General features: G+C 39.6%; 2 protein-coding genes across 4 annotated transcripts in view; one reads left to right on the top strand and one right to left on the bottom strand.

Moving 5' to 3' along the window:
• tgfbrap1 (transforming growth factor, beta receptor associated protein 1) overlaps window positions 1-16,593 on the bottom strand; it is a 64,543-nt gene extending 47,950 nt beyond the window's left edge. The window contains exons 1-2 of one of the 3 annotated variants that reach the window (XM_072577578.1): window positions 16,526-16,593; window positions 650-1,351 (exon numbers count right to left, since the gene is read on the bottom strand). In XM_072577578.1, the coding sequence (XP_072433679.1) occupies window positions 650-1,334 (685 nt within the window). In that variant the 5' untranslated portion in view covers window positions 1,335-1,351; window positions 16,526-16,593. The other 2 variants (XM_072577579.1, XM_072577577.1) reach the window with 2 other exon arrangements.
• A 475-nt stretch (window positions 16,594-17,068) lies between these two features.
• c9h2orf49 (chromosome 9 C2orf49 homolog) lies at window positions 17,069-26,276 on the top strand. Its single transcript, XM_072577576.1, has 3 exons — window positions 17,069-17,231; window positions 21,574-21,743; window positions 25,620-26,276. Exons 1-3 carry the CDS (start codon window positions 17,133-17,135, stop codon window positions 26,014-26,016), a joined length of 666 nt encoding a protein of 221 aa, XP_072433677.1. The 5' UTR covers window positions 17,069-17,132; the 3' UTR covers window positions 26,017-26,276.
• Window positions 26,277-26,552: the final 276 nt, after the last annotated feature.

Genomic DNA, 26,552 nt, shown 5'->3' with positions numbered 1-26,552 from the left:
CCCATTTTGCTTCCTTATTTCCTTTTCAGTTATATCCTACACTATGCAGGCATAAAGATATTCTACTTTAAATGAACCTTGTGTGTCATAATTTAAAATTTCTTTAGTCTTTATAGAACTTTAGCTTTTATATCCTCCTCCATAGGAATTATTTGAGTCTACCTAAAATTATCGCCTCCTTGTATTCATCTATTGTTTTACCCATTTCATCTGACCCCTTTACAACACTAAATTAGATCTCTTCCAACTGAGCAGTGTGTGACAATCTTGCTAAATATCAAGACTGAGTAACAGAACCAATGTAATTAGCAAGGTAAATTGGGAATTTTTTCTTTGTATCCACCCCTTAAAATAATATCCTACCTTCTATGGTTCACTTTATAAAGAACAAAATACAGAAGCATCTTTATTTTTTTCCAAAACCTCAAGTCCCTTAGTGGAATCCAACTGCCCCACTTGCTCTCTACTTGGCGTTTGAGTGGTTAAAAATCACGCGTACCTATGAGAATATACATTGGGTTTGAAACCGGCAGCAAATTTTTGAAATGGATGATTCATTCACCACTCCTCTGGAACAATTAAACTCCATGTTAGTTTTGTAATAGTAATCATATACACCAAATGACACTAAATATCATAATAAACTTACCCAATGCACTTGGACCAGCTAACAGAAATTCCTCTCGACCAATCCGTTTCACTATCGGTCGTTTGTCCTCACTATTATATGGAAACAGATCCTGTGAAGTTCCAGTGTTATAACTCAAAATAATATATTGTGTGCTCATTGCCAAGCAAAGGAAGTACCCATCTACAGCCATATCAACTGGCTGCTCTGGTGTAGATATTTCCTTTATTAACTGAACACGGTCCTCATGTACTGTGTATATTTGTACAGTTTTCCGCTTCATTGAAATGGCACAAAGCTCAATACAGAAGGGGTCTCCAGTCACTGGGTTCTCATTCACAACAAATGCAGTTATTCCTTTGATTTTAGCTCCTGATGGTACAGGCTCTAGGCTGATCATATCCATTAAAATGACAATATTGTCACATAAAACCAATAGCCTGTTCAAAGCAGATGCTGCCTTCAGCTCATTCACAGCCTTTTTTACCCCTAGATACTTGTGTAGTTGTTTTGTTGGAGTATATGCAAGTCTCCCGGAGGCGGATGCTTTCTCTTCCAATTTAAAGTGATAGATACAGCAGTCACTTGTTCCTACATAAAGGTTCTTCCCACAACATTCAATGCAGTCAACAGAAATCCAAGTTTTGTCTCCTATCAGCAGATCCTGTCCAAGCACAGGAACAAGTTCAAATGCCTTTACACTCATTGTGACTTCTCAGTCATCTAAAAAGAGACAAAAATACAATGAATCATACATCTTACATATGAAATCAACAGACCCTCACACACTCCAGGAATTAATAGTATCTTAGTTATATTTTCTTAATATCAAATAAAATGAATTCTGTAAGGTGCCCTAGACAATTCAAAAATAGAAGATTATCCTGTGGTACTTCTTGCAAAAGCAGTATCTAAAGCTCTTCAGCAGAGCTGAAGCAACAAGAGAAATTTTAAATGTATTACTGCATTGGTAACTATGTCACATAGGTGCTAGTTATAGAAGCTCTGATTTTTGTAACATGACTACTTAATGCTTCAGTTGACCACAGCAGATTCACAAACTTCATACTTCATCACATCTTTGACACTAGATGAAACAGCAGAACCCAGGAAGAGGGAAGGAACAAGTGGGACAGAGTGTTATTCAGGTCATTTATGGCAGACAAAATCTGACATTGTAATACGTCATCTTGGAGTTGGGTCAATGGAAGATTGGAAGAAAAAACAACCAAACACGGACCATTAAAAGGTACCTGAATTCAGGTCGTTCTGCTGTAATGCGACAGTTGCATTCCACTCAACCCTATGCTAGAGAAAAATCTCACTGTAGGAAACGGCGATTGAAAATTGCACTGTACAAGATTGCTATAGAAAATTACTATACCCGTTCAGCTGCAAGTTTGCATTATAGACAATTCTTGTTTGCGAAATGCGCATTATACCAGAACAACTTGTATGTAGATCTTTCCTTGTGGACACTGGTTCTTCTGACTCAGACGTATTGACTATGAATTTTTGCCCCAGCGAGTGTAATCATCCAGGCGGCAAAAGTAATAGGATGTTGATAAATGCTGTATGCTATAGACGCAGTTTATAGTCCAACATTATCTCTATGCTTGGGCATATGCTGACTTGTGCTTCAGCCATTATGGCTTAGTTAGATATTGTACTATAATTCAAAATTATTCATGGTAAATCCATTGCAGAAGTGAATTCTTTTAAGCTAATCCATCTGTGTTCAACTTACTCATTAAAACAAAAAGACAAAGTCTCACCACTGACCAGACCATCTGGCAACAATTGCAAAAATTACCATTTTCCCCTATATATGATGTAAAAGACAACCTGTAATATAAATGACAGTAATGGGTCAATATACGACTTTGATGAAAAAGCCTCTGTAACTATTCTGACAACCTTTAAGTCAATGCCAACAGTGTTGTGAAATTGAATGCTAGATATCAAATCAATGCAATCTACATTGGAATTCCACTGAAATAAAATCTTTGCAACATGCTGAAACACTTAGTCACAAATGTTTTGAGTGAAGAGGTTGTTGTGGAGGGATGTTTTTCCTGATTGGATGACTGTGACCAATAGTGTTCGCTGCAAATTTCAGTGCTGGAACCTCTGTTGTTTGTAATTTATATAAGTTATTTCATGAGAATGTAAGTGGTCTGATTGTTAAGTCTGCAGATGACACAAAAATTGGTGTAGTAGTGGATAGTGTGGATAATGAGGATGGTTATCAAAGGATAAAGTTGAGCAGAAAAATGGTAGATGGGGTTTAAGCCTGGACAAGTGAGAGGCAATGCACTTTGGGAGGTCAAATGTAAAAGAAAAGCAAGCAGTAAATGGAGCATTAATATGCAGAGACATCTTGGGGTACAAGTCCATAGATCCCTGAAAGTGGAAATACAATTGAAGATGGTGGAAAAGGAGGGATATGGCATGCTTGCCTTCACTGGTCAGGGCATCAAGTATAAGTTGGCAATCACATTGCAGCTTAATAAAATTTAGTTATGCCACATTTATAGTAACGTATCCAGTTCTGGTTGCCACACCATAGGAAGAATGTAAAGACTTTGAAGAGGGTGAAAAAGAGAATATTGCCTAGATTGGAGTGCAATAACTAAGCAAAGGTTGGACAAACTTGGATTGTCCGCTAGAGCGGAGGCTGAGGGGTGACCTGACTGAAGTACGTAAAGTAATGGGAATCAGAGGTTGGGTAAATAGTTGGAGTCTTTCTCCCCCGCGCCCCAATTCCCCGCCCCCCACACCCCACCTCCCCAAGATGGAAATGTCAAATATTAGGAGGCATAGGTTTAAGATGAGAGAAAACAATTTTAAAAGGAGGTTGCAAGGCAAGTTTTTTTTAAAACATAAGATAGGAGGTGGAATGCGCTCTCAGAGGAGATGGTAGAAGCAGATCCAATAGCAACGTTTAAGAGGCTTTTAGACAAATATGAGCAGGCAGGCAAGAGAGGAACACAGACCATGTGCAGGCACATGAGATTAGTTCAGAATAGCATCACGGTCCATGCTGACATGGTGGGCCAAAGGGTCTCCTCCTGTGCTGTATTACTCTATGTTCTATGAATTTTAACTAATCTGTTAAGTAGCTTAATAAGTAAATGCATTGCAATGCTCAACTATACAAACAAGCAGGGTCCAGAATTTAATTTTTTTTCCTGAGCTGAATTAGTTTATCTAAATCAGATTAGCAAAACAGATTATGTTGCAAAATACATCTGCAATTAGGCAACTAAACTCAGTTGCAGATATTTTCTAAGCAACTCATTTGGAGATGTTAAATGACCACCACTCTGGAACATGTGAGATTTGAACTACAAATTTGGTGTCTGGATACTGATGTTCAAAAAGACTGAAAATGATTATTCAGAAAATCTGGTTAGGAACCACTGGGGCAATTTTGAGGGTCATTGATTATTTTAATTTTAATGTGTTGTGAATACAGAGATAAGGAGGCTGATATGTGTTGGCTGTCTGTCTACAGGACATAATAGTAGGGACAGTACCACTGCACTGAGTCTCTTGGACTCAGTTGCAGTGTATACAGTAGCTGAATAACCAACTTATTCTCAACCTGTTGGAACACATTGACAAGAGTAAATCACTTAGATCCTCAAATCTATTCTCCCATCCTCAAATGGGTCAAATAGCCTCCTTCTGCGTTATGTTTCTGTGAAATTACATTACTGAACTCCATATATTTGTTTTCTCATCCATATCCTTTAGATTTTTATTAAGTAAAGGTTATATCAATTTCAAACCAACAATTGACCTAGCCTCAACTGTCAGTGCAGAAGTTTTTTCTGAACTTCCAGGCCTGGCCTTCTGTTGGCCATGCCATCTTTGTCTATTTTCACAGCAAGTTGGTCAAGGGTACGACTACTGTACTTAAAAAAAAAAGCACAAACTTTCAATAAAATCCACAGTCCTAAAAGCCTTATATCATGTTCTGCTTTAGACGTGGAAAAGTAAATTAAACCACTTAATTTTGCTGTCCTGGGTGACAGGATATCCTACAAGATATCCTAAATATGTCTCCTTGGCTTTTAAAAATTCACTTTCTACTTGACTTCACACAAACCTGGCTGACTGCAATTGTGTAAAATAGGTTTTCTCACCATCTTCCACATCATACTATATATGTTGCCATCAATAAGGTATTTCAGCTATAACTCTATCCATTAAATCATTGAAATATGGCTGGGGTGTTCTTAAATCCAAATGGCATTACGCTATATTGGTGCAATCAGTGGCAAAAAATGAAAATTTCCTTCGCACTGGAGTGTCAATTTTACCTGCCAGTATCCTTTTAACAAATCAATTTTAGATAAGAATGTCACACTACCAACTGTATCAATGCAATCTTGTTTGGGAATAGGATATGAATCCACCTTTGTGTTTTGACAGTATGAAAGTAAATACAATCTAACTGAGCAGTCTGGTTTAGGAACCAATACAGCAGGAGAATGCTTCATTACTCATTTGGTTTGATCAAGCAATTCTCCAGCAAGCACTTTGGCTTGTTTCCTTGAGTTTAACCAATATGGGTTTTGTTTTATTGGGTCTGATTTATCAACATCAACCTTATATTTGGTTAATGTGGTATACCCAAGTGTATCTTTGCAAACCAATTTTCACTTCCCAAGCAATCATACCATATTTCCCTGTTGATCTTTCTCAACATAGGAAAATGCAGTGTCTAAATTAGTTATACAGTTATAGAGTCATACCGCATGGAAACAGACCTTTCCACGCAATTTGTCCATGCTGACCAGGTTTCCTGAACTAAACTAGTCCCATTTGCCTGCTTGTGATTCATATCCCTCTAAATCTTTCCTATCGCTGTACCTGTCTAAATGACTAAATATTGTAATTGTACCTGCGTCTACTACTTCCTCTGTGATATACACACTGTGCTATGTGGAATTTTGTCCCTCAAGTCCCTCACAAATTTTTGCCGTCTCACTTTAAGCCTATGCCCTCTAGGTTTGGAATCCCCTTGTCCTGGGGAAAAGACCTTGGCTATTCACCTTATCTAAGCCCTAATGATTTTATAAACCTTTAAAAGGTCACCCCTCAGCTTCCTACACTCCAGGGAAAAAGTCTCAAACCTATCCAGCCTCTCCTTATAACTCAAACCCTTCAGTCTCAGTAACATCATTTGTAAATCTTTTTGGCACCCTTTCCAGTTTAATAACATTCTTCGTTTAACAGGGTGTCCAGAATTGTATGCAGTGCTCCAAACTTTCTAATATCTCCGAATTTGTTAACTTAGTGGGAAGTTCACTTTGGGAACTGTCCATTTGTTGTTCACTCTTTCTTTTATCCTCCTCTACTACACTTACTACTTTACATCATTCTCATCATGTTCTCTGCAATAACACTTAACAGGTTTGTGTGACACAATTGATTCTTTTTCCTCCTATCTTACTAACTTTTCAATTGCCTTGCAGAGACACATGAATTTCGCTTTTAGTGACTTACCTTGTATAAGTAAGAGTACCAAAACTCCACCTACTTTGAAATTTCTGGTTGTCACATGCTCATCTGCCCACTCATTATATTTTAGGAACTTTTTAAATATTCCTGCGCAACTCTCAACCTACTTCTCAACACATATGCTAACATTGAAGTTTTTTTCCTGACTCAATTTATCTCTAATTAGTTTTCATGGTCCTCTTATTTCACCATCATAAATAATTCAAAATGGCCTGAAGCAGTAGATTCGTTAGGAGAATTCTGATCTCAAGTAAGAGAAAATCTAACCCTTTGTCTCAATCCTTTGGACACAATAATAAGCTTTGATCATGGTCATGAGTGTCTAGTGATTCTTCTCAAAAGCGTTTTGGGACTGCAGATGGTAAGCGGTCGATACCAAAATTGTTTAATCCCCAAACTACTAATGCTATCTTGGATAAGTGTTAATGCAAGTGTATTCCTTGATCAGACTGTACTTTCATTGGTAGGCCATAACGAGTAAAAAAAAAACTTAGTTTTTCTATTACCGCTTTACTTGGATTGTCCAGAGGGGAATAGGCTGGAAATCCATAACGATAAGGATAAATTAATTTGCAGTTTTAGTTTCAGGTCATGATCCAACACAATCCATTAGCACACGGCTGACTGCTTCCTCAAAACCTAGTTTAATTTGATTTTGAAGTTTGCCGACAACTTGACAGGTATGGCATGTTTTACAAAACAGCACATCTACATGCAAAACTTGCCAGGTAAAATCCTTGATGGAACACCAGAGTTTTTCAAATCCCTGTGTGCTGCAATGCAAACTTCATGTGTGATTTGCAACACCTCCCTTCAGTAACAGATGTACCACCTTCCATTCCTCATCTAATAGTCTGAAAAGTGATCTCCAATTCCTCATCAGCACTTGGCTCTGAAGGCAACAGCACTGCATGACTCCTTTGGTCTCCACCTCAATATGAGCTGACTTGCAACTGTGATACCTCTTCATGTTATTCCAGCCATTTGGTTTGTCTCTAGCGCCATCTTATTTTTGACTATTTGTAATTATCTCTGCCTTAACTAATCTGTTGATAGGTCATCTTTCGCTTGTTTTTCAGCTGTTTGCACTTTACCCACACTGTTAGACACTCTTCACCTGCCAACACTCCACTCACACTATTTGTACTTATCTTAATTATCTGAAATAATCTTGCCATTATGTCTCCACCTATATACTCTGTGCCTGTGTGCTTCCTTCCATTTCACCTGACAAAGAAGCAGCGCTCTAAAAGCTTGGGATTTTAAATAAACCTGTTGGACTATAACCTGGTGTCATGTAACTTCTGACTTTGTCCACCCCAGCCCAACACCGCATCTCCACATCACAACATAGTGAAATTAGTCACTGACCCTCAAAATTTCCCCAATGATTCCTAACCAGACTCTGAATAACTAATACCAGAATTTATGAATAACCAATGTCAGACAACAAAAAAAGTTAACAACAATTTATTTGTAATACAGTAGCTTTAGCAGATTAAAGTTAAATAACAAGGTAATCTCTTTAATGTCTATGATTTAAACCCAATCTTCTTTGATTCTACTCCTACTCTCAAAGACAGACAAACAAACAAGTAAAAGATGAAAGAAAATCTGAGATATCCAGTTCAATTAAGCAGTCTATGAACCATAATATCACAGCCACATGCGATTGTATGCTGTCCGAACAATACTCACTTGATTCTGAAAATAGATTTATTTCTCTGAACTTTCAATAAGCTTACAATCAAACATCCATTCTGTAGCTTTTGCAGCCACGATCCTTCTGACAAAATAACAGTTCAAAACCAGTTTTTTTTTCTCTTTCCCCCCCACCACCACCCCAAGCATTCTTTTGGCACCAACCACCCTATGAGGTCCCCCGTTAACATTCAAAAGTCTGTCATTTATTTCAGCATAATGCCTCTCTGGGGTTGAAATGTCTACAGAGAACTTTGAACAAGAATCAGCTTACACTTAACTTCCAGGCCTGGCCTCATAAGCAAAAATTAGTTTGATCTCATTTTCTCTTAAAAATACAAGCTGTTGCTCACAACTCAAAAGTCACATTCAGCTTTAAACTCTCATTTCACAACTCCAAACCAAAATGATAAAAATAAAATTTAAAAATCAGTGAGGATTCTTTTTAGATTGCTTACAGTGTGGAAACAGGCTCTTCGGCTCAACAAGTCCACACTGACCTGCTGAAGCGCAACCCACCCAGGCCTCTTCTCCTACATTTACCCCTACACCGAACACTTCGGGCAATTTAGCATGGCCAATTCACCTAACCTGCACATTTTTGGACTGTGGGAGGAAACCAGAGCACCTGGAGGAAACCCACGCAGACACGGGGAGAATGTGCAAACTCCACACAGTCAGTCACCTAAGGGGGGAATTGAACCCGGGTCTCTGGCGGGTCAGTATTCTCATACTGACCCCAGACTCTCTCAGCTAATACCTGACTTGGGACTTTGTCCCAGCAGGAGCCTCCTAGTCAGACACTGAAAATTACTTAGGATGTCATTAAAATATCCCTGAAGAGGTCAAACATAGATCAAACTGGCTCATAGAAGTTCCTGGTTTGTGACCAAGCAAAATGTAGAAAACTCATCTGGGAAGACATCAAACAAAAAGATACAATGTCACCAGCACACAGAGATGAATTCAAGGTGTTGCAGGGAGTGCACAAACCACTTAACAACCAAACTATCCACTCCTTCAAGTATAACAGTCTGCAGGTCACACATTGGACTTATCAGACATTTCAGAAATTACTGAACCAGGATGGAAGCAAGTTATCCTTGACCTGAATTGACTTTCACCTCTTAAAGTGTGACATCAAGCGACACAAGATTTTGGGTCAGGTGACCAAATGGTTGGTCAAAGAGATACATTAAGCATCTTAAAGGAGGCAAAGAATAGTAAGAGCTGCATTCCAGAGTTTGGATCCTAGGCAAATGAAGTGACAGTCACTAATGGTGGAGTAATCGAAATGTGGAATGGACTGCTAATATCTTGGGATTGGAGATTACACTGATATAGAGGGAAAAGGCCATAGAAGTATCTGAAAACAAGGATGATAATTTTAAAATCTTAATGTAATTGTAGTGCAACTAAATGGGTTAGAATTGTTAGTACTTGTTTATGGCCAGCGAAGACTCAATAGGCCAAAAGGCCATTTTCTGTGCCCGAGATCGCTATGATTAACTCCAGTCCTGAATTACAGAAGGTAATACAAAAAAAGGGAGGAGGAGAATGGGAAATAGAGAATGTCAGCTGTTGCTTGCCCCAGTCTCAAGAAGTTTAGTATAAAGGAGAGTTGATTATTTTTAAATCAAGGCCAAGTTCAATAAAAATGTTAAATATTTTATTGCATTTTTAGCATTTATCTTCAATCCTTGGTATCCATAAAACCATTACTATGTCAAAAAGACAGTTTATCATGCTGACTTTTTAAGAAATAATAGATAATGTATCCATGGAAGTTTCTCCTTCTGGCCCTATTTGACCCTGAGTCGAGCTTCTGACTCTATATCCTCTCTATCACAAAAGACTACTGCTGCTTCCTTAACATCGCTTACTTCCACCTATAGCTCAGACTATCAATAGTTGAATCCCTACTCAAAGTTTCTGTTTCTTCCAGACTCAATTATTCAAATACTCTGCTGGCCAAGTGCTACACATGTTTTACATAAGCTTATCTGAAATTCATGTACCTGTATTTAACCAAAACACAGTGCTAGTCACTCATCACCCAATCTTGCTGCTTTACAGAGATTCTCAGACCACTAATCCCTCGAATTTAAAAATTTCTCATTGTGCTCAAATCCCACCCTTTCTTTAATGACCTCCATCCTGCAGCTCTTTGAAGATCAGCATTTCTGTTTTGGATCTCTTGCCCATCCCTATTCTTTACTCAACCCTCATCCAAACATAGGCATGGCCAAAACATCCAGGCCTTAAGTTCTGCAATTCCATCTGAATATTCTCTAGAAAACTCTCCTTAAAATCTACTTCTCTGATTAAGACTTTAATCATTAATCTTAATATTCTCTTATTTGGCCATATTTAACTTTATCTGGTTATTGCTTGCGAAGGACATGGAACATTTCCTACATGAATGATTTTTCTTTTCATTTCAGATTTCTCAAAAGTCAGAATTTCAGCATAAAAAGGAACCTTCCACAAAGAAGATTGAAAATATGCCTTTTTAATGAGATTCTAATCTTTCACTTCTTTTGGGGAAGGAGGACATCAAGGCAAATTGTGTCAGCTTTGGTTCAGATGAAATACTTTTGCTTGAGTCAGAGGACCTTGCATCCAAATAGGTAATCTAGGAAAACATTCAAGGCTGAGCTCAGGGAATGCAACACCCTCAGTGGTGCCAAATATCAGATGCAGCTCTAAGTTGTTGCTATGTAAAAAGATCCAGAGCAACATTCGTAAACTAGGGGTAATTTCAGCTTGTCCCGATCTATTAGCTCAGCCAGATCTATCAGGGCAGATTATCCAAATATATTTGGGAGCCCGCTGTGCAAATGCTGGCATCATGCTTTGCTGTGTCACTTTGGTGAGTACTTTAGAAATTACTTCTCATGCTGTGAAGCACTGACAACAATCCAGGAATGTGAATACAGCCAATACAAAAATAAGTTATGTATAAACAGTGGTGTAGAATCAATGTACTCATAATGCAGAGGCCCAGGCTATAGGGGAATGGGTTCAAATTTGCTATCAATTAGTAAGTCTGAATTTAAGCTAGCTATAATTTCCTTTAGGGAAGGAACGCTGCCATCCTTGCCTGGTGCGGCCTACAAGTGACTCCAAATCCACAGCCGTGCAGTTGGCTCAACAGCCATCTGAATTGGTTGGCCATGCCATTCAGTTCAAGAACTATTAGCAATGGGCAACATTGCTGCCCTTGTCAGCAATACCCACCTCCCAAACTCAGGGATTTATTTATTTTCTCCATCACTGATGTGGTGGCATTCCCCTCAATTAATGTTTCTGCTCTTTATCCAAGACTCATCAAGACAGAACTTGCTTGCAGAGGCATACAAATTTTTAAATACCCCAATCTGAATGCATTTCTTTCAGTTATGCACCTCTAGCTTTATACTTTGGAACAGCAGAATTAATTTTTGAACTGTTTATAAATGTAGGGTTTCTATTGATATAAAGAAATAAACAGCAGCAAGTCAGCTTCACTCATAGCTGTGTTTCAATAATCTGATAAAGGTTTCTTTTCCCCATGTTGTACAGTTTTGTCCCTGCAAAATCTTTATGATTCCTGGGTCATGACATTTAGACTGAACAAATCCTCCTCCAAACACAAGTCACAGCAATACAATTTCTATCAAGTCTATTTTAATTTTCTGCACTGCTTGTTTGGCATTATATCAAGAAGTAAGTGAAAACCAGCATCCACACTTAGGGGTCCTTGATAGGAAAATGTGTAACTTACCTCATCCAAAGCAATCTATGAATTCATTCCCATCTCACTCCCACCAGATAGAGCACAGCTCCGTTCTTATTGAAGCTAGTGCAAATTATACATTCACCACCATGCTCACATGTCCAAACCAAAGCAAGACACTTCCTACAGCATCCGCTTTAAATGAAGGTTTAGAGAGTCAGTGGTCAACATCTTCCTCAAATCTGCTCCCACATCGCTGGTGCTACATCACGAGCAAATGAGCGCAGATACAAGGGGTCTTCCAGCCAGTGTGTTCTAATCATACACTTGAACTTCATATTAAAACCACAGCAACAGAATTAAACAGCAAATATGATAAAACTTAATTATTTATCAGCTATCAAATCATGAAGTTTGGCAGATATCATTCTTATTATTCAGAAACAGGGGCACTTATGGAATATCAATCTATGAAGGTGGAAGCTGATTTTTTAAAAAAAAAGTAAACATCTACTATTACAAGTCAGCCTTGCGAACTTACTACACTGAGTCAAAATTACGAGTTCAAACCCCTATCTGCGGAGATTAGAGCACAAAATCTGGGTTGATACTTCAGTGCAGTGGAATGTTACACTATTAGAATCTTCAGATTATAAAGACAACAAAGGCCCTCTTGAGTACAAGTGAAAGATTTAATAACACCATGAAGATCAGATGAGTTCTCTCCAGTGGCCATGAGAACACTTATACCTCAACCAATGTAAATTGGGAGGAAAGAAAATCATGGAATGTTTATAGCACAAGAAGCTGCCATTCAGCTTGTCATGTCTGCTTCCAACAGGGGTAGCTTAGCCAGTCCCACTCCCAAATCTTTTCCAAGGCTGTACAAATTTACTTGATCCAAATAATTATTCAATTTGCTTTTCAAAACCATGATTGAATCTGTCTTCACCACACTCAGACAGTGCTGTCCAGATCTCAACTGCATACATATGGTTTGCCAACAGCCTTTTGTTCTTTTGCCTTTCAAATTAAATCAATGCTCTCTATTTTACAATCTTCTGTTAACAGGAACAATTTCTGTCCAAATCCTTCTAGGTTTTGAGCCAATCTTTTCTTTAAGAAAGGCAGCACAGCTTCCCCAAGCTATCCTCATAACTGAGCCCCTCTTCTCTTTACCATCCTCATAAAGCTTTCCTACACTCTGAAGCCTTTGCATTATGGTGTCCACAAATGTAGTCAATGCTTTTATATCGATTTATAATAATTTCCTTGCTTTGCTACTCTATATCCTTACTTATAAGCCCGGAATTCTAAATGTCATAATAACGAGCTTATCAACCTGCTCTGTCACTTTCAACCATCAGTAAACCCAGAACCCCATATTCCTGCATCCGCTTCAGAAACGTACTCTTTGGTTTTTGTCACCTTTCTGCACTGTTCTGCCTAAATTAATCACTTTACTCTTCTTAGCATTAAAGACAACAAGACAAAAGTGGCAGGCAAAATTCAAAGTCTATCTCTACCTTCAAGTTTCACAATTAAGTTATGATGTCATCCACAAATTTTGCCAAGTATGCAGATCTAAGTCCTTCATACAGACCAAAAAAGGCAGCGGACCTAACATTGAGCACTGAAGTACCTAACCATATACCTTTCTCCATTTTCAAAACAAAACCACACATTTAGCATGATTCAACCAACTTCTATCTAGATTGTCATTGAACCTTTTATTCTATGGGCTGTACCTTTGATGGTAAACCTATTATGTGTCACTTTATCCCAGATCTTTTGGAAGTCCACTCATAACAGTTCGCATTACACTAAAACAAAATACACAATTTGTCTTCAAGTATGGATTGTAAAGAAAACCATTATAAATTTGTTGAAGTGTCTTAATTTTGTTTCAGGTTATTGTTTCCAAAAGCCTTCCCATCACTGAAGTCAAACTGACTGGCCTACGGTTGCGGGGTTTACTCTTACACCTTTTTGAATAAGAGTGCAAGATTTGCATTTTTCTAGTTCTTTGCAATCTCACAGCATCAAAGATAGAGAAGTTTACACCTCTGCAATGTTCATCCTTACTTCCCCTAGCATCCTCAGATGAATGATATTATAGCTTGCTAATATGAAGCACAGCGGGGCTGCTAAATTTCCCTCTGTTGATTTTTATATCATCCAGAATGTCTCAGACCTCTGTTTTTGTGACCTAACATTTGTAGGGGAGGTGAAGGCCAACTGGTATTATCACCAGATTAGTGGTCCAGAAAACAGCTATGTTCTGGGGACCCTGGTCATGACAGATGGTGGAATGTGAATTCAATAAATATCTGGAATTAGGAATCTAATGATGACCACGAAAACACTGTCTACTGTCAAGGAAAAACCCATAAGGTTCACTAATTTTCATCAGGGAAGGAAATCTACCATCCTCACCTGGACTGGCCTACATGCGACTCCAGGGCCACAGCAATGTGGTTGACTCTAAACTGCCTTATGAAATGGCCTCGCAAGCCACACAGTTGTCTAAACAAAAAAAAACAGAAGAACTACCTCTCACTGATAATGGCAAAACAGCCTTGTTGACCCTGCAAAGTCCTCCTTACTACCAACTGGGGGCTAGTGTCAAAACTGGGATAGCTGTCGCACATACTCATTAAGCAACAGCCTGACATTGTCAGGTATAATTCCAAAAGTGTGACTGTGTTGGGAGGGATTTGCCCTGGGAGTCCTCAACATTGACTCCAGAGCTCATGAAGTTGCATTGGGTCCAACATGGGCAAAGAAACCTCCTTCTGATTACCATGTACCATCCTCAATCAGCTCATGTATCAGGACTCTTCCATATTGAATACCACTTGGAGGAAAGATGAGGTTGGAAAGGACACCAAATGTACTATGGGTGAGTGACTTGGTAACAGCATTACAGATCAAGCTGGTCAAGTCCTAAAGGGTATAGCTGCTAGACCGTGCCTGCAACAGGTGATTGAACCAATGAGGGAAAAACATAACTGACATCACCCTCACCAAAGTGCTTGGTTGCAGATGTAACTGTTCATGAATGCAAGAGTGACCACCACCCAGATCTCATGGAAACAAAGTCCTGCCATCACATTGAGAATATCCTCTAGAATGCCATTTTGCTTCACATTTCCTTTGTCATTTTCCCACTGAACTTTTGATATCCTTGTTCTCACTTGTATTATTAAACTATTGTATGCACCCTTTTCTCTTTCATTTTACTCATGCTCTGGCTTTTATATCTTTCCCTCTTGCAAAAACATTGACTTTATTCTTGTCTTTAAAGACAGCCTATTGTCCCAGAGTTTTGTTCATAAATCTTTGATTCCAATTTACCTGGGACAGATCTTACAGATCCTTCTCTTGAATACTTTTTACTTTGGATTGCTCCTTATCATTTTCACAGCTTACCTAATCACTATAATACTGAGCACGGTATCAGAGAGGTCCTGCGATTGACACTTGGGCCACTTAACGCAACTCATTCCCCAAAGCCAGCACTTTACTTGTTGGACTAGAAATGTAATGACCTGGAAAATTCTCCTGAACACTTCAGGAATTCTTCTCCCTGTTTCGTCTCTACATGATTACTACCCTAGTCTATATTTTGATAATTAAATGACCATTTTAACCCCATTATAATTTTCCACACCTTTCAGAATTCCATTTTTTTCCTCTACATCTTTCCTATTTGATGGTTTTCAGAATATACTTAATGATGTAATGTAAACTCTACTGTTTCTTAGTTCTAACTCAGATTCTATCCCTGATTCCTTTGGCATCCTTGCTCACCAGCATAGTAGTATGTCCTTAATCAATATTACCAGCCCCTTTTTTCTCTTCCTCTACTTTTTTCTGAAAGATGTTGTATCCAGGAATTGTTAGGAGTGTCCTGGAATTGTATTGAGCCACAATCCTTCATTGTCACATTATATTTTGTACATTCAGTACACCAGCTTTTTATACATTTAAAATTCAATAAATCTAATCTAGACCTTATCACACTTCATCATTTGATGTCCTACTATTTCTTGTTCCAATGTTACATAGCTTTTAATTCCCTGGGTTTCTGGTTTTGACTCATTGATGTTACCTCCTTGGTTCCATCCTCCTGCCAAATTAGTTTAAACCCTCCCTAAAGTCAAGCAAAAAATAAAGATCACCTGGATCACTAGCATGCAGTTCTTTCTGCAATGTTGCTGCACACAAATATCTGCTCTAAATCTGACAGTTTCCAAAGTATGTTCAGCAGTTTGGGCAAACGTGAAGCATATAAGTGGCAGTTTTCTTCCCCTTTATAACAATGAAAATATATTTCTACCAAAAGTCAAAGTTGAATATATAAACTCAATCTAGAACTGTGGCAGTTGCATAATAACACATCAGTGAACTGACCCCCACAGCAAAAGTCCCTAGCTTCACCTTCCATTAAAGACAGTGGACAGAACACAACCAAATCTGCACAAGGCACGGATCTATCCCATAACAGTAGATTATCTGAAGTGTCACAGCGAATACAAGCCCCACACCATGGAAGATATCGTATTATTATGTGCAAAGATTGTTGTGGGTAGGACTTCCATTTCTCCGTTCAGCCTCTTAGGAGGCCACTGAATGGATAATCATAATAATTAGGATTTCTCACCAGATGGAAGTAGAACGCGATAAAAGAACAGACCTGTAGCACCAATAATGTCCCTGTAGATGGTTAAGAGCTACCTACGAACATCATTTCTTAATCGCCACTGAATAGCGAATAACGAGACGGTTCCTTTCAACTCTGCTTCAAGCGGCACCCAGCTCTGTTCACTATCTCTCTCCACATCCATTAACCCTTGCACACTGTGATCAATTTACACATCTCTAACTAGCAGAACCCTCGACCCCATTGACCCACTCCCTCCTCCACTACTTCTCCTCCTTACCCAAGCCTCTCGGTCCCAACTGACGTCTTCCCTATCAGCGTCACATCCGGCCCCTTCCAATACGTTTCCGACCATGTGACGTCTTTGCAGAACACCTTGTACTATCACGTGATCTAGACCGTAGCGCCTCTCTCTCCTCCCGCCACGAGAGGCGCTGCCGACTCGCTTCTTCCCCCTCCCTGCCCCTTGGGAGCATTCCTACCCATTCCCCGAGTCATTAAAATAATACGATATCTTCCATGGTGTGGGGCTTGTATTCGCTGTGACACTTCAGATAATCTACTGTTATGGGATAGATCCGTGCCTTGTGCAGATTTGGTTGTGTTCTGTCCACTGTCTTTAATGGAAGGTGAAGCTAGGGACTTTTGCTGTGGGGGTCAGTTCACTGATTTGTCATTATGCAACTGCCACAGTTCTAGATTGAGTTTATATATTGTTTAGAGTCCCGCTCAGCGGCGTTGTCTTCCCCAAACTCCTCAAAAGAAAGGGGCAAAACGCGCCGGCGCAGTAACCCATACCAGGCTGCTCCACTCCCTGAATGTGACGTCGGGACACTGATTGACGGAGCGAAGGTCACGTGGCGCTGGCATTCTGGGAGGTTCTGAAGATGGCGGTTATGGCAGTTGGAATGAGGGAGTTAGATTCGCATTTGCTGTTGCATCCGGAGCTTCTGTCTGGGGACTTTCTCCTGCAGCTCCTGGAACAAGTGAGTGTTATGGAGTGTGTATCGCTGAACGTTCCCATACCCTGAGCTAAATCTGGTGCTTATAGGCCGCCAGCTGCGCAGGGTCCGAAGCGGCCGTGTTGTTATTGTTTGCGTGTAAGCCATCCCCTGAAATGAGCAACTCAGTTACCAAGAGTGGATCATGGAACCTCAGGAATTTGTTTGGCTGAAACTGATTAAGGGCTTAGGGCGTTATTGGGTTAACCTGTTTGTGAAATGGCTACTTTGACCGAACACGTTCCTCATTGGGCAACGCAGGTAGCAAGTCGTCCTCTTGAAATAGGTGACGGTGTTATTTTGGTATTTGCTGAAAAGCTAAACTTTATAAACTGCTGTTTAGACGGTGTTAGAGAAGCAAAACACTGCAGATGCGGGCAATCTGAAATAAAAATAGACGACTGCATGAAATGTTGCTGCCACTAATGCTGCTTGACGTAGTACATAATTTTAACTATGTTAAATTCTCAAGCAGAGCGAGTACAAATTTTACTCTTGGGATTTAACTGGAAGGATATATTGGAGTAGCGAGGATTGTTCTTGAAAATAATATTGGGGGAGATTTGATACGAGTGTGTAAGATGACGGGTTTAAATGGGGAAAATTTTCACTCGTTAAGATAAAAACTAGAGCGTGCAGTTTTAAACACTTCTGACTAAGGTGTGAGGAGGAATTTTGTGGTGAATGACAATTATTTGCAACTTGCAGCCCGTGGAGTCATACAGTCATAGAGATGTACAGCATGAAAACAGACCCTTCGGTCCAACCCATCCACGCCGACCAGACATCCCAACCCAATCTAGTCCTACCTGCCAGCATCCGGCCCATATCCCTCCAAACCCTTCCTATTCATATACCCATCTAAATGCCTCTTAAATGTTGCAATTGTACCAGCCTCCACCACATCCTCTGGCAGCTCATTCCATACACGTACCACCCTCTGTGTGAAAAAGTTGCCCCTTAGGTCTCTTTTATATCTTTCCCCTCTCACCATAAACCTATGCCCTCTAGTTCTGGACTCCCTGACCCCACGGAAAAGACTTTGTCTATTTATCCTATTCATGCCCCTTATAATTTTGTAAACCTCTATAAGGTCATCCCTCAGCCTCTGACGCTCCAGGGAAAGCAGCCCCAGCCTGTTCAGCCTCCGCCTGTAGCTCAGATCCTCCAACCCTGGCAACAGCCTTGTAAATCTTTTCTGAACCCTTTCAAGTTTCACAACATCTTTCCGATAGGAAGGAGACCAGAATTGCACGCAATATTCCAACAATGGCATAACCAATGTCCTGTACAGCTGCAGCATGACCTCCCAACTCCTGTACTCAATACTCTGACCAATAAAGAAAAGCATACCAAACGCCGCCTTCACTATCCTATCAACCTGCAATTTCACTTTCAAGGAGCCAAGAACCTGCACTGCAATGTCTCTTTGTTCAGCAACACTTCCTAGGACCTTAACATTAAGTGTATAAGATTTGCTTTCCCAAAATGCAGCACCTCGCATTTATCTGAATTAAACTCTATCTGCCATTTCTCAGCCCATTGGCCCATCTGGTCCAGATCCTGTTGTAATCTGAGGTAACCTTCTTCGCTGTCCAATTTTGGTGTCATCTGTAAACTTACTAACTGTACCTCTTATGCTCGCATCCAAATCATTTATGTCAATGACAAAAATAGAGGGCCCAACACCGATCCTTGTGGTACTGCACTGGTCACAGGCCTCCAGTCTGAAAAACAACCCTCCATCATCACCTTCTGTCTCCTACCTTTGAGCCAGTTCTGTATCCAAATGGCTAGTTCTCCCTTTATTCCATTAGATCTAACCTTGCTAATCAGACTCCCATGGGGAACCTTGTCAAACGCCTTACTGAAGTCCATATAGATCACGTCTATTGCTCTGCCCTCATCAATCATCTTTGTTACTTCAAAAAACTCAATCAAGTTTGTGAGACATGATTTCCCACGCACAAAGCCATGTTGACTATCCCGAATCAGTCCTTGCCTTTCCAAATACATGTACATCCTGTCCCTCAGGATTCCCTCCAACAACTTGCCCACCACTGAGGTCAGGCTCACCGGTCTATAGTTCCCTGGCTTGTATTTACCGCTCTTCTTAAACAGTGGCGCCACGTTTGCCAACCTTCAGTCTTCCGGCACCTCATCTGTGACTATCGATGATACAAATATCTCAGCCAGAGGCCCAGCAATCACTTCTCTAGCTTCCCACAGAGTTCTCTGGTATACCTGATCAGGTCCTGGGGATTTATCCATTTTTAACAGTTTCAAGACGTCCAGCACATCCTCCTCTGTAATCTGGAGACTTTGCAAGATGTCACCATCTATTTCCCTACAGTATATCTTCCATATCCTTTTCCACAGTAAATACTGATGCAAAGTATTCATTTAGTATCTCCCCCATTTTCTGTGGCTCCAAAGAAAGGCCTCCTGGAGAGGCCCTATTCTCTCCCTAGTTACCCTCTTGTCCTTAATATATTTGTAAAAACCCTTTGGATTCTCCTTAATTCTATTTGCCAAAGCTATCTCATGTCCCCACTTTGCCCTCCTGGTTTGTCTCTTAAATATACTTCTACTTTCTTTGTACTTTTCTAAGGATTCACTTGACCTATTCTGTCTATACCTGACATATGCTTCCTTCTTTTTCTTAACCAAACCTTCAATTTCTTTATTCATCCATCATTCCCTATACCTACCAGCCTTCCCTTTCACCCTGACAGGAATATACTTTCTCTGGATTCTTGTTATCTCATTTCTGAAGGCTTCCCGTTTTCCAGCCGTCCCTTTACCTGCGAACATCTGCCTCCAATCAGCTTTCGAAAGTTCTCGCCTCATACCGTCAAAATTGGCCTTCTCCAATTTAGAACTTCAACTTTTAGATCTGGTCTATCCTTTTCCATCACCATTTTAAAACGAATAGAATTATGGTCGCTAGCCCCAAAATGCTCCCCCACTGACACCTCAGTCACCTGCCCTGCCTTTTTTCCCCAGAGTAGGTCAAGTTTTGCACCTTCTCTAGTAGGTACATCCACATACTGAATCAGAAAATTTTCTTGTATGCACTTAAGAAACTCCTCTCCATCTAAACCTTTAACACTATGGCAGTCCCGGTTGATGTTTGGAAAGTTAAAATCCCCTACCATGACTACCCTATTATTCTTACAGATAGCTGAGTGATTTCAAAAATAAATTGGATAGGCACTAAAGGGAAATAAAATTGCAGGGCTACAAGAATGGAATGGGGCATTTAAACTGAATTGAGGCATTTGAAAAGGAGTTGGGATTATCTGTAGAAGTAAACATTTATGGGGAGAAGGCAGAATGGCATTATATGCATTGTTCACCCAGAGCATGGGTGCAGACAGTGGCAGAAAGCTTTCTGTACTGTAAGAATACCAACTCTAATTTGTACTGCGGAGAGTTGGCATACAGCTGATAGGTTTAATGGTCGTCCTTTGTAATGACTGCTTTAATTAACCTGTTCAGATATAGGCAAAAGTGAGGACTGCAGATGCTGGAAACCAGAGTTTAGATCAGAGTGGTGCTGGAAAAGCACAGCAGGTCAGGCAGCATTCGAGGACCAGGAAAATCTTATTTCGGGCAAAAGCCCTTCATCAGGAATAGAGATATAGGATATGTCTGGGACATGAGTCTTGAGTCTGGACCTTCTGACCTAGAGGTTTGGACATTCCCACTATTATTTTGACAATAATAAGCTTATTGTAATTGGGCAAAAAGAGAATAATTGACTTGTTATGGGAAGGCGTAATTAATTGATGGTGTCTTGAATTAATGTGCAGTGTGCCTGACTGCTAACCTCAATAGGCAGATATGGGGGCTTCATGCAGTTTTGATTAGCAATAGAAAGCACAATAATGTTCTAAAAGTGATATAACTAAAGCACTTAATATACTGTTTGCTTTCAAGTTGCTCACAGCTAGTTTTTTTCCGCTATGGTTTAGAACCTGTCATTAGGTAGTCTTACAGCACAGAACTGACCCCTTGGTCCAACTTGTGCATGCTGACTCAAAATCATTGAATTTTGCAAGTGTAAATATTGCACGAAATGTGTGGGTTTCAAGAAGTAATCTCAATCACCACATTCTATTGAATCTGAGACATTTGCTGTTTCAGCAGCTACTGTGCCATCAAAAATTTGGTAAATTTGGAATTATTATTTGGTTTCTATGTTTGGTACTTTCATTCCTATTGTGATACTGTATAAATCTGTTTGGAAGTAATATGTATAATGTTGCAGGTATCCAAGTGCAATTGTTTGTAGAATTTAACTAGATCGGCATATTTTATTCAGAGAAAAATACCTACTGAGAACCTGCATGAAGCTCAGAAGGATCAGATTGTTGAAGTGTACGTTCAGCATGTCATTCCACTGCCGCAAAGAGAGCTGCCTAAGAGTAGATGGGGGCGAATGATGGCTGAGAAAAGAGGTCAACAATCCATGTGTATTGCACAGATTACAAGGCATGTAATTTTTTTTGTATTGTATGGTGAATCAAAAAAAATTGATTGCTTTATCTTTTATTTAATAAATTCCTAATTGTTTCAATTATGTTTTTGAATTTGAGCTGAACGATGGTTATCAGCAATGGTTTTCACATAGTCAGCATTAAAAGAAAATGTAAGCACTCACCATGGCCCTATTTAGATGTGAATAATAGGCTGGTGACTTAAGAAAACAAAATTCAGTTATCAAAGAAATAAAACTAGTACTTTAAAAAGTAATTAGTTAATAATATTTCAGCTCTAATCAGTTCTGTGAAGTTTTGTTTTTAAACTGTGCATGCTACAGACTACAAACTCACTGAATTAATTTCAGTAAACAGGGAAAGTTGAGCTACAAATATCTGAATAATGAAATTGCCATATTTGTTTTGTTCTCAAATGTTTCAATGTTTACTAGAAGCCTTGATTAACATACCTAATTTTGATTGATATAAATTCAAATGTATGCATGTGTTCATTCTATACTATTTGTACTCTTCAAAATTATACCAGTTTATGGTTTACTCATGCAACCATGCATTATTGAGAACCATTTTTCACTTCAGTCTTAAGTTTGTTTCCAAGTTTGATTTATTTGTGACAAAACAATTTGTAGTGACTTTCAAATGCTTAATGTTATACCTTGAAGAATTGCAATTTCTTTTAATCTAATTAAATATCCTAAACACATGTTGATTAATGATTGCCAAATAAATCCATGATGTGATGGTCCTCTCCATTGAAAATCTGGTTATCAATATTCCTGCTGAGATCCCATGTTAATTTCCCTTGCACTGTAGTGTCGCAGTACTCGTAGATAACTTATTAAAATCACTGTTTATTGTTTGTCTTTTTTTTATTCTTTCATGGAAATCTAAGCATTGATGGCAATGCCAGCATTTGTTGCTCATTCCTATTTCACCTTGAGAAGGTGGTGAGCTGCTGCTTATAGTGTCGTACCGCATTGAAACAGACCCTCCAAACTTTTATTATTCATGGACTTAACTAAATGTCTTTTAAACATTGTAACTGTACCCACATCTAGCACTTCCTCTGGAAGTTCATTCCACACACTATCCACTATGTACATTTTTTAAAAAAGTCCCTCATATCTTTTTAAAGTCTTTCTCCTCTTACCTTAAAATGTGCCCTTGAGTCTTGAAAACCCCCCACCCTATGAAAATACACCTCCTATTCACCTTATCAATACCCCTCGTGAATTTATAAGCCTCTATAAGGTCACCTGTCAACTTCATATGCTCCAGTAAAAAAATGTCCCAACCTCTCCTAACTCAAACCTCCATTGGAAACATCCTGGTAAATCTTTTCTGAACCCTCTCCAGTTTAATAATAGCCTTCCAACAACAGGACTACCAGAACTGGACACAGTACTCCAGAAGGGGCCTCGCCATTGTCCTGTATAACCTCAAATTAAAATGCCTACTCCTATACTCAAAGGTCAGAGTAATGAAGGCATGCGCGCTAAACACCTAAACAACCCTATCTATATGTGATGCAAACTTCAAAGAATTATGTACCTGAACCCCTAGGTCTCTTTCACCACACTATCCAAAGCCCTACTTTTAATTATACAAGTCTTGAGTTTCTTTTATTAAAATACAATACCTTGCATTTATCCAAATGAAACTTCACCTGCCATTCTTCAGCCCATTGACATGATTAATCAGGTCTCTTTGTAATCTTAGATAACTTTCTTCACTGTCCACTATACTAGTGTCATCAGCAAATTTATTTGCCATGCTTTCTCATCCAAATCATTTATATAAATGACCAAGAGAAATGGACTCAGAATTGATCCTGATGGAACACTGATGTTAACAGGCCTCCAGTCCAAAAAACAACCCTCCACCATCACACTGTCTCCTGCCATTAAGCTAACTTTGCATCTAGTTGGGAAGCTCGCCCTGAATCCCTTTTGATCTAGCTTTACTAATCAGTCTGCCATGCGGAGTCTTGTCAGTGGCTTCATGAAAGCCTAAGTAAACCATGTCTACCACTCTGCCCTCATCAGTATTCTTGGTTATTTCCTCAAAAAAACTCAATCAATTTTGTGAGACACAATTTCCCTTGTACCAAGCCATACTAACTATCCCTAATCAGTCCTTGCTTCTCCAAGTGCATGTAAATCTTAATTTTCAGAAAACTTCCAACAACTTGTCTACCACCAAAGTCAGACTTGCAGGTGTGTAGTTCCCAGGCTTTTCCATACATCCCTTTAAAACAAAGGTACATTAGTCACTCTCCAGTCATTCAGCGCTGCACCCAAATTTGTAGATGTTAGAAATATTTCTGCAATTTCCACCCAAACTTCCCACAAAAACCTGGCATACACTCGACCAGATCCCAGAGATTGATCCACCTTTATATTTTCTAAGACTCCAGCACTTCATCTTCTGTAATGTGCATTGTTTTCAAAACATCAATATTTATTTCCCTGAGTTCTCTATCCCCCATTTCTTTCTCCACACGCTTCTACAATTGATCTGCTGCAGGAACTTTCACAGTATTCTTCAGAAGGAAATTTTGAGTTTTGATCCAGTGGTAGCAAAGGCAATATAGTTCCAAGTTGGAATTGTTTGTGACTTGGAGGGGAACCTGAAGATGATGTTCTCATGCGTCCGTTGCTTCTAATGTGTTTTTGTCTACATCAGAGAGACTGAGCACAAATTCATAGACTGGTTCAGGGAATATCTGTGGCCTGCACGTTCCAGTCAACCCCACCTTCTGGTTGCTAGCCATTTCACCTACCCACCTCCCCCAATGACATGTCCATCCTGGGCTGCCTCCTCCATCAAAATAAGGCCACATGCAAACTGGGGGCAGAACACCTCATCTTCCACCTTGGGAGCTTACAGCCATATGGTCTCCTCATGGAATTCACCAGCTTCCAAATTTTCCCAACCCCCACCTCATCTTAGGACCAGCCCTCCATCTCTACCCCACCCCCTTGACCTGACCTAACCTGCCTGTCGTCTTTCATGCCTATTTGCTCCACCCTTCCCACTGACCAACTGCAATCACCACCTACCTGCATCCACCTATCGCCATCCCAGCTACCTTTCCCCTCCAGCCCTCAGCCCCTTCCTCCCTCCCCAGTCCTGATGAAGAGTTCTACCCGAAACATCGACTCTTCTGCTGCTTGACCTGCTGTGCTTTTTCCAGGCTCCACATTTTATCGACTCTTCCCATGTGTCCAGTGCACTTGTCCTTCCTAGGCCATTGCGATCATGGTTTAGAAAGTGCTGTTGAGAAAGACTGGTTTCTGCTGTGCATCTTGCATTCCTACACACCAGGGCTATTCTGTTCCAGTGGTAGAGGGAGTGAATTTTTGCGGTTGTGATTGGAGTGTAGTTGCTTTGTGTTGAATGGTGTCAAGCTTGAGTGTTGCTGAAGGAACATCTTTCTGACAAGTGCAGTAGTGCAATGCATTCTTTCACAATCCTGATTGTACCCTTGCAGAGTGTGAACAGATAGCAAGTCAAGAGGTGTGTTACTCACTGGAGGATTTCCCAGTTATATGGTTGGTCCAATTCAGTTTTTGTACATTGGGTGTTGGTAGTCAGGATTCAGCAATTGCAATGCCTTTAACTATCAGTGTGAGATGGTTAGATTCCCTCACTGAAGGGGCATTGCCTGGTATTTGTGTGGTGGGAATATATTAAAACACACAAAGCATTTAATAGTTGTTCAAGGACAGGCTCTCTATTGATCGATATTTCACAGAAGAGAAATAATTACTTTGTAATAAAATGCATGATTTTTCATTTCAAGGCATTCCATTTTGACATTTTAATTTGGTGTTCAGCTTATAGTCATTTATCACTTACTTTACAGACCAACAATGGAGGGCTCGAGGAAAAGACCACTTATTGTGTTTGATGGCAGCTCTACAAGCACGAAAATAAAGCTCAAAAAAACCGAAAATACTATGGCAGATCAGCTAAAGCAGTTGCCAACAGGAAATATGGGTACCACCCACATGAATAAACTGTCTGTCCAGCCAAGTGGCGCAAATATTCTGACCGATAATAATGTGGTCAAAAGTCCAGTTCAAGGTGTTGTACCTAGCAATGATATGGTTACCATGAAACATGGAGGTGTTATGCCTTTGAAAACCTCTCCATTGCCTTACCCAACATCTGGAGGCACCAATCCCATAAAACTAAAGCGAGCACTTGCAAAAGATGGAGAGGGAGATGCACCAGTAAGTTTTAAAATTTACCGTTTTTAGCCAGACCTGACAGGACATGAAGAATGTTTTTGTTTTTGTTCTTGCCCGCTTGTGTAATTGAGATGTAGTAGTTGTAATGTAACTTCTTATGGAATTTTCTGAAGTAACCCTAAACTATTATCAGTGAAAGAAGAGATTCTGTTGTAGAATGGTATTAGAACAGATTTTATTATATTGATTGGAAATGATTTCATAAATAGTGTTGTGTAATGGATTAAGTTAGTACATTTGTCCAATAAACATTCTCATGTCTGAGCTTACATTTGTTGGTTTTTTTTGTGATATTTATTGCCTAGCATAATTAGACTTATTTCAATAAAAAATGATATACAAGGCAACCTATTCCTAAGTCTCATTCCAACATCAGTTCTCTCTGCAGTTTCCTAGTCATTGTTATAAATTATAATTTTGAATACAATGCATACTTGAATTAATTTTTAGTTCTGTTCAGATCATGGGTGCTTCCTGCTAGTTGTTTGAAATGAAACTATAGCCCTAGTACTCTTGTCAGCAGTGTATTGATAGAACTTCCTTTT

Source organism: Chiloscyllium punctatum, chromosome 9, assembly GCF_047496795.1.
Source record: "Chiloscyllium punctatum isolate Juve2018m chromosome 9, sChiPun1.3, whole genome shotgun sequence".
In the NCBI taxonomy this organism is placed as follows: Eukaryota; Metazoa; Chordata; class Chondrichthyes; order Orectolobiformes; family Hemiscylliidae; genus Chiloscyllium; species Chiloscyllium punctatum.
Note: the sequence above shows the minus strand (reverse complement) of the source record. Positions and strands in the feature narration are given on the sequence as shown.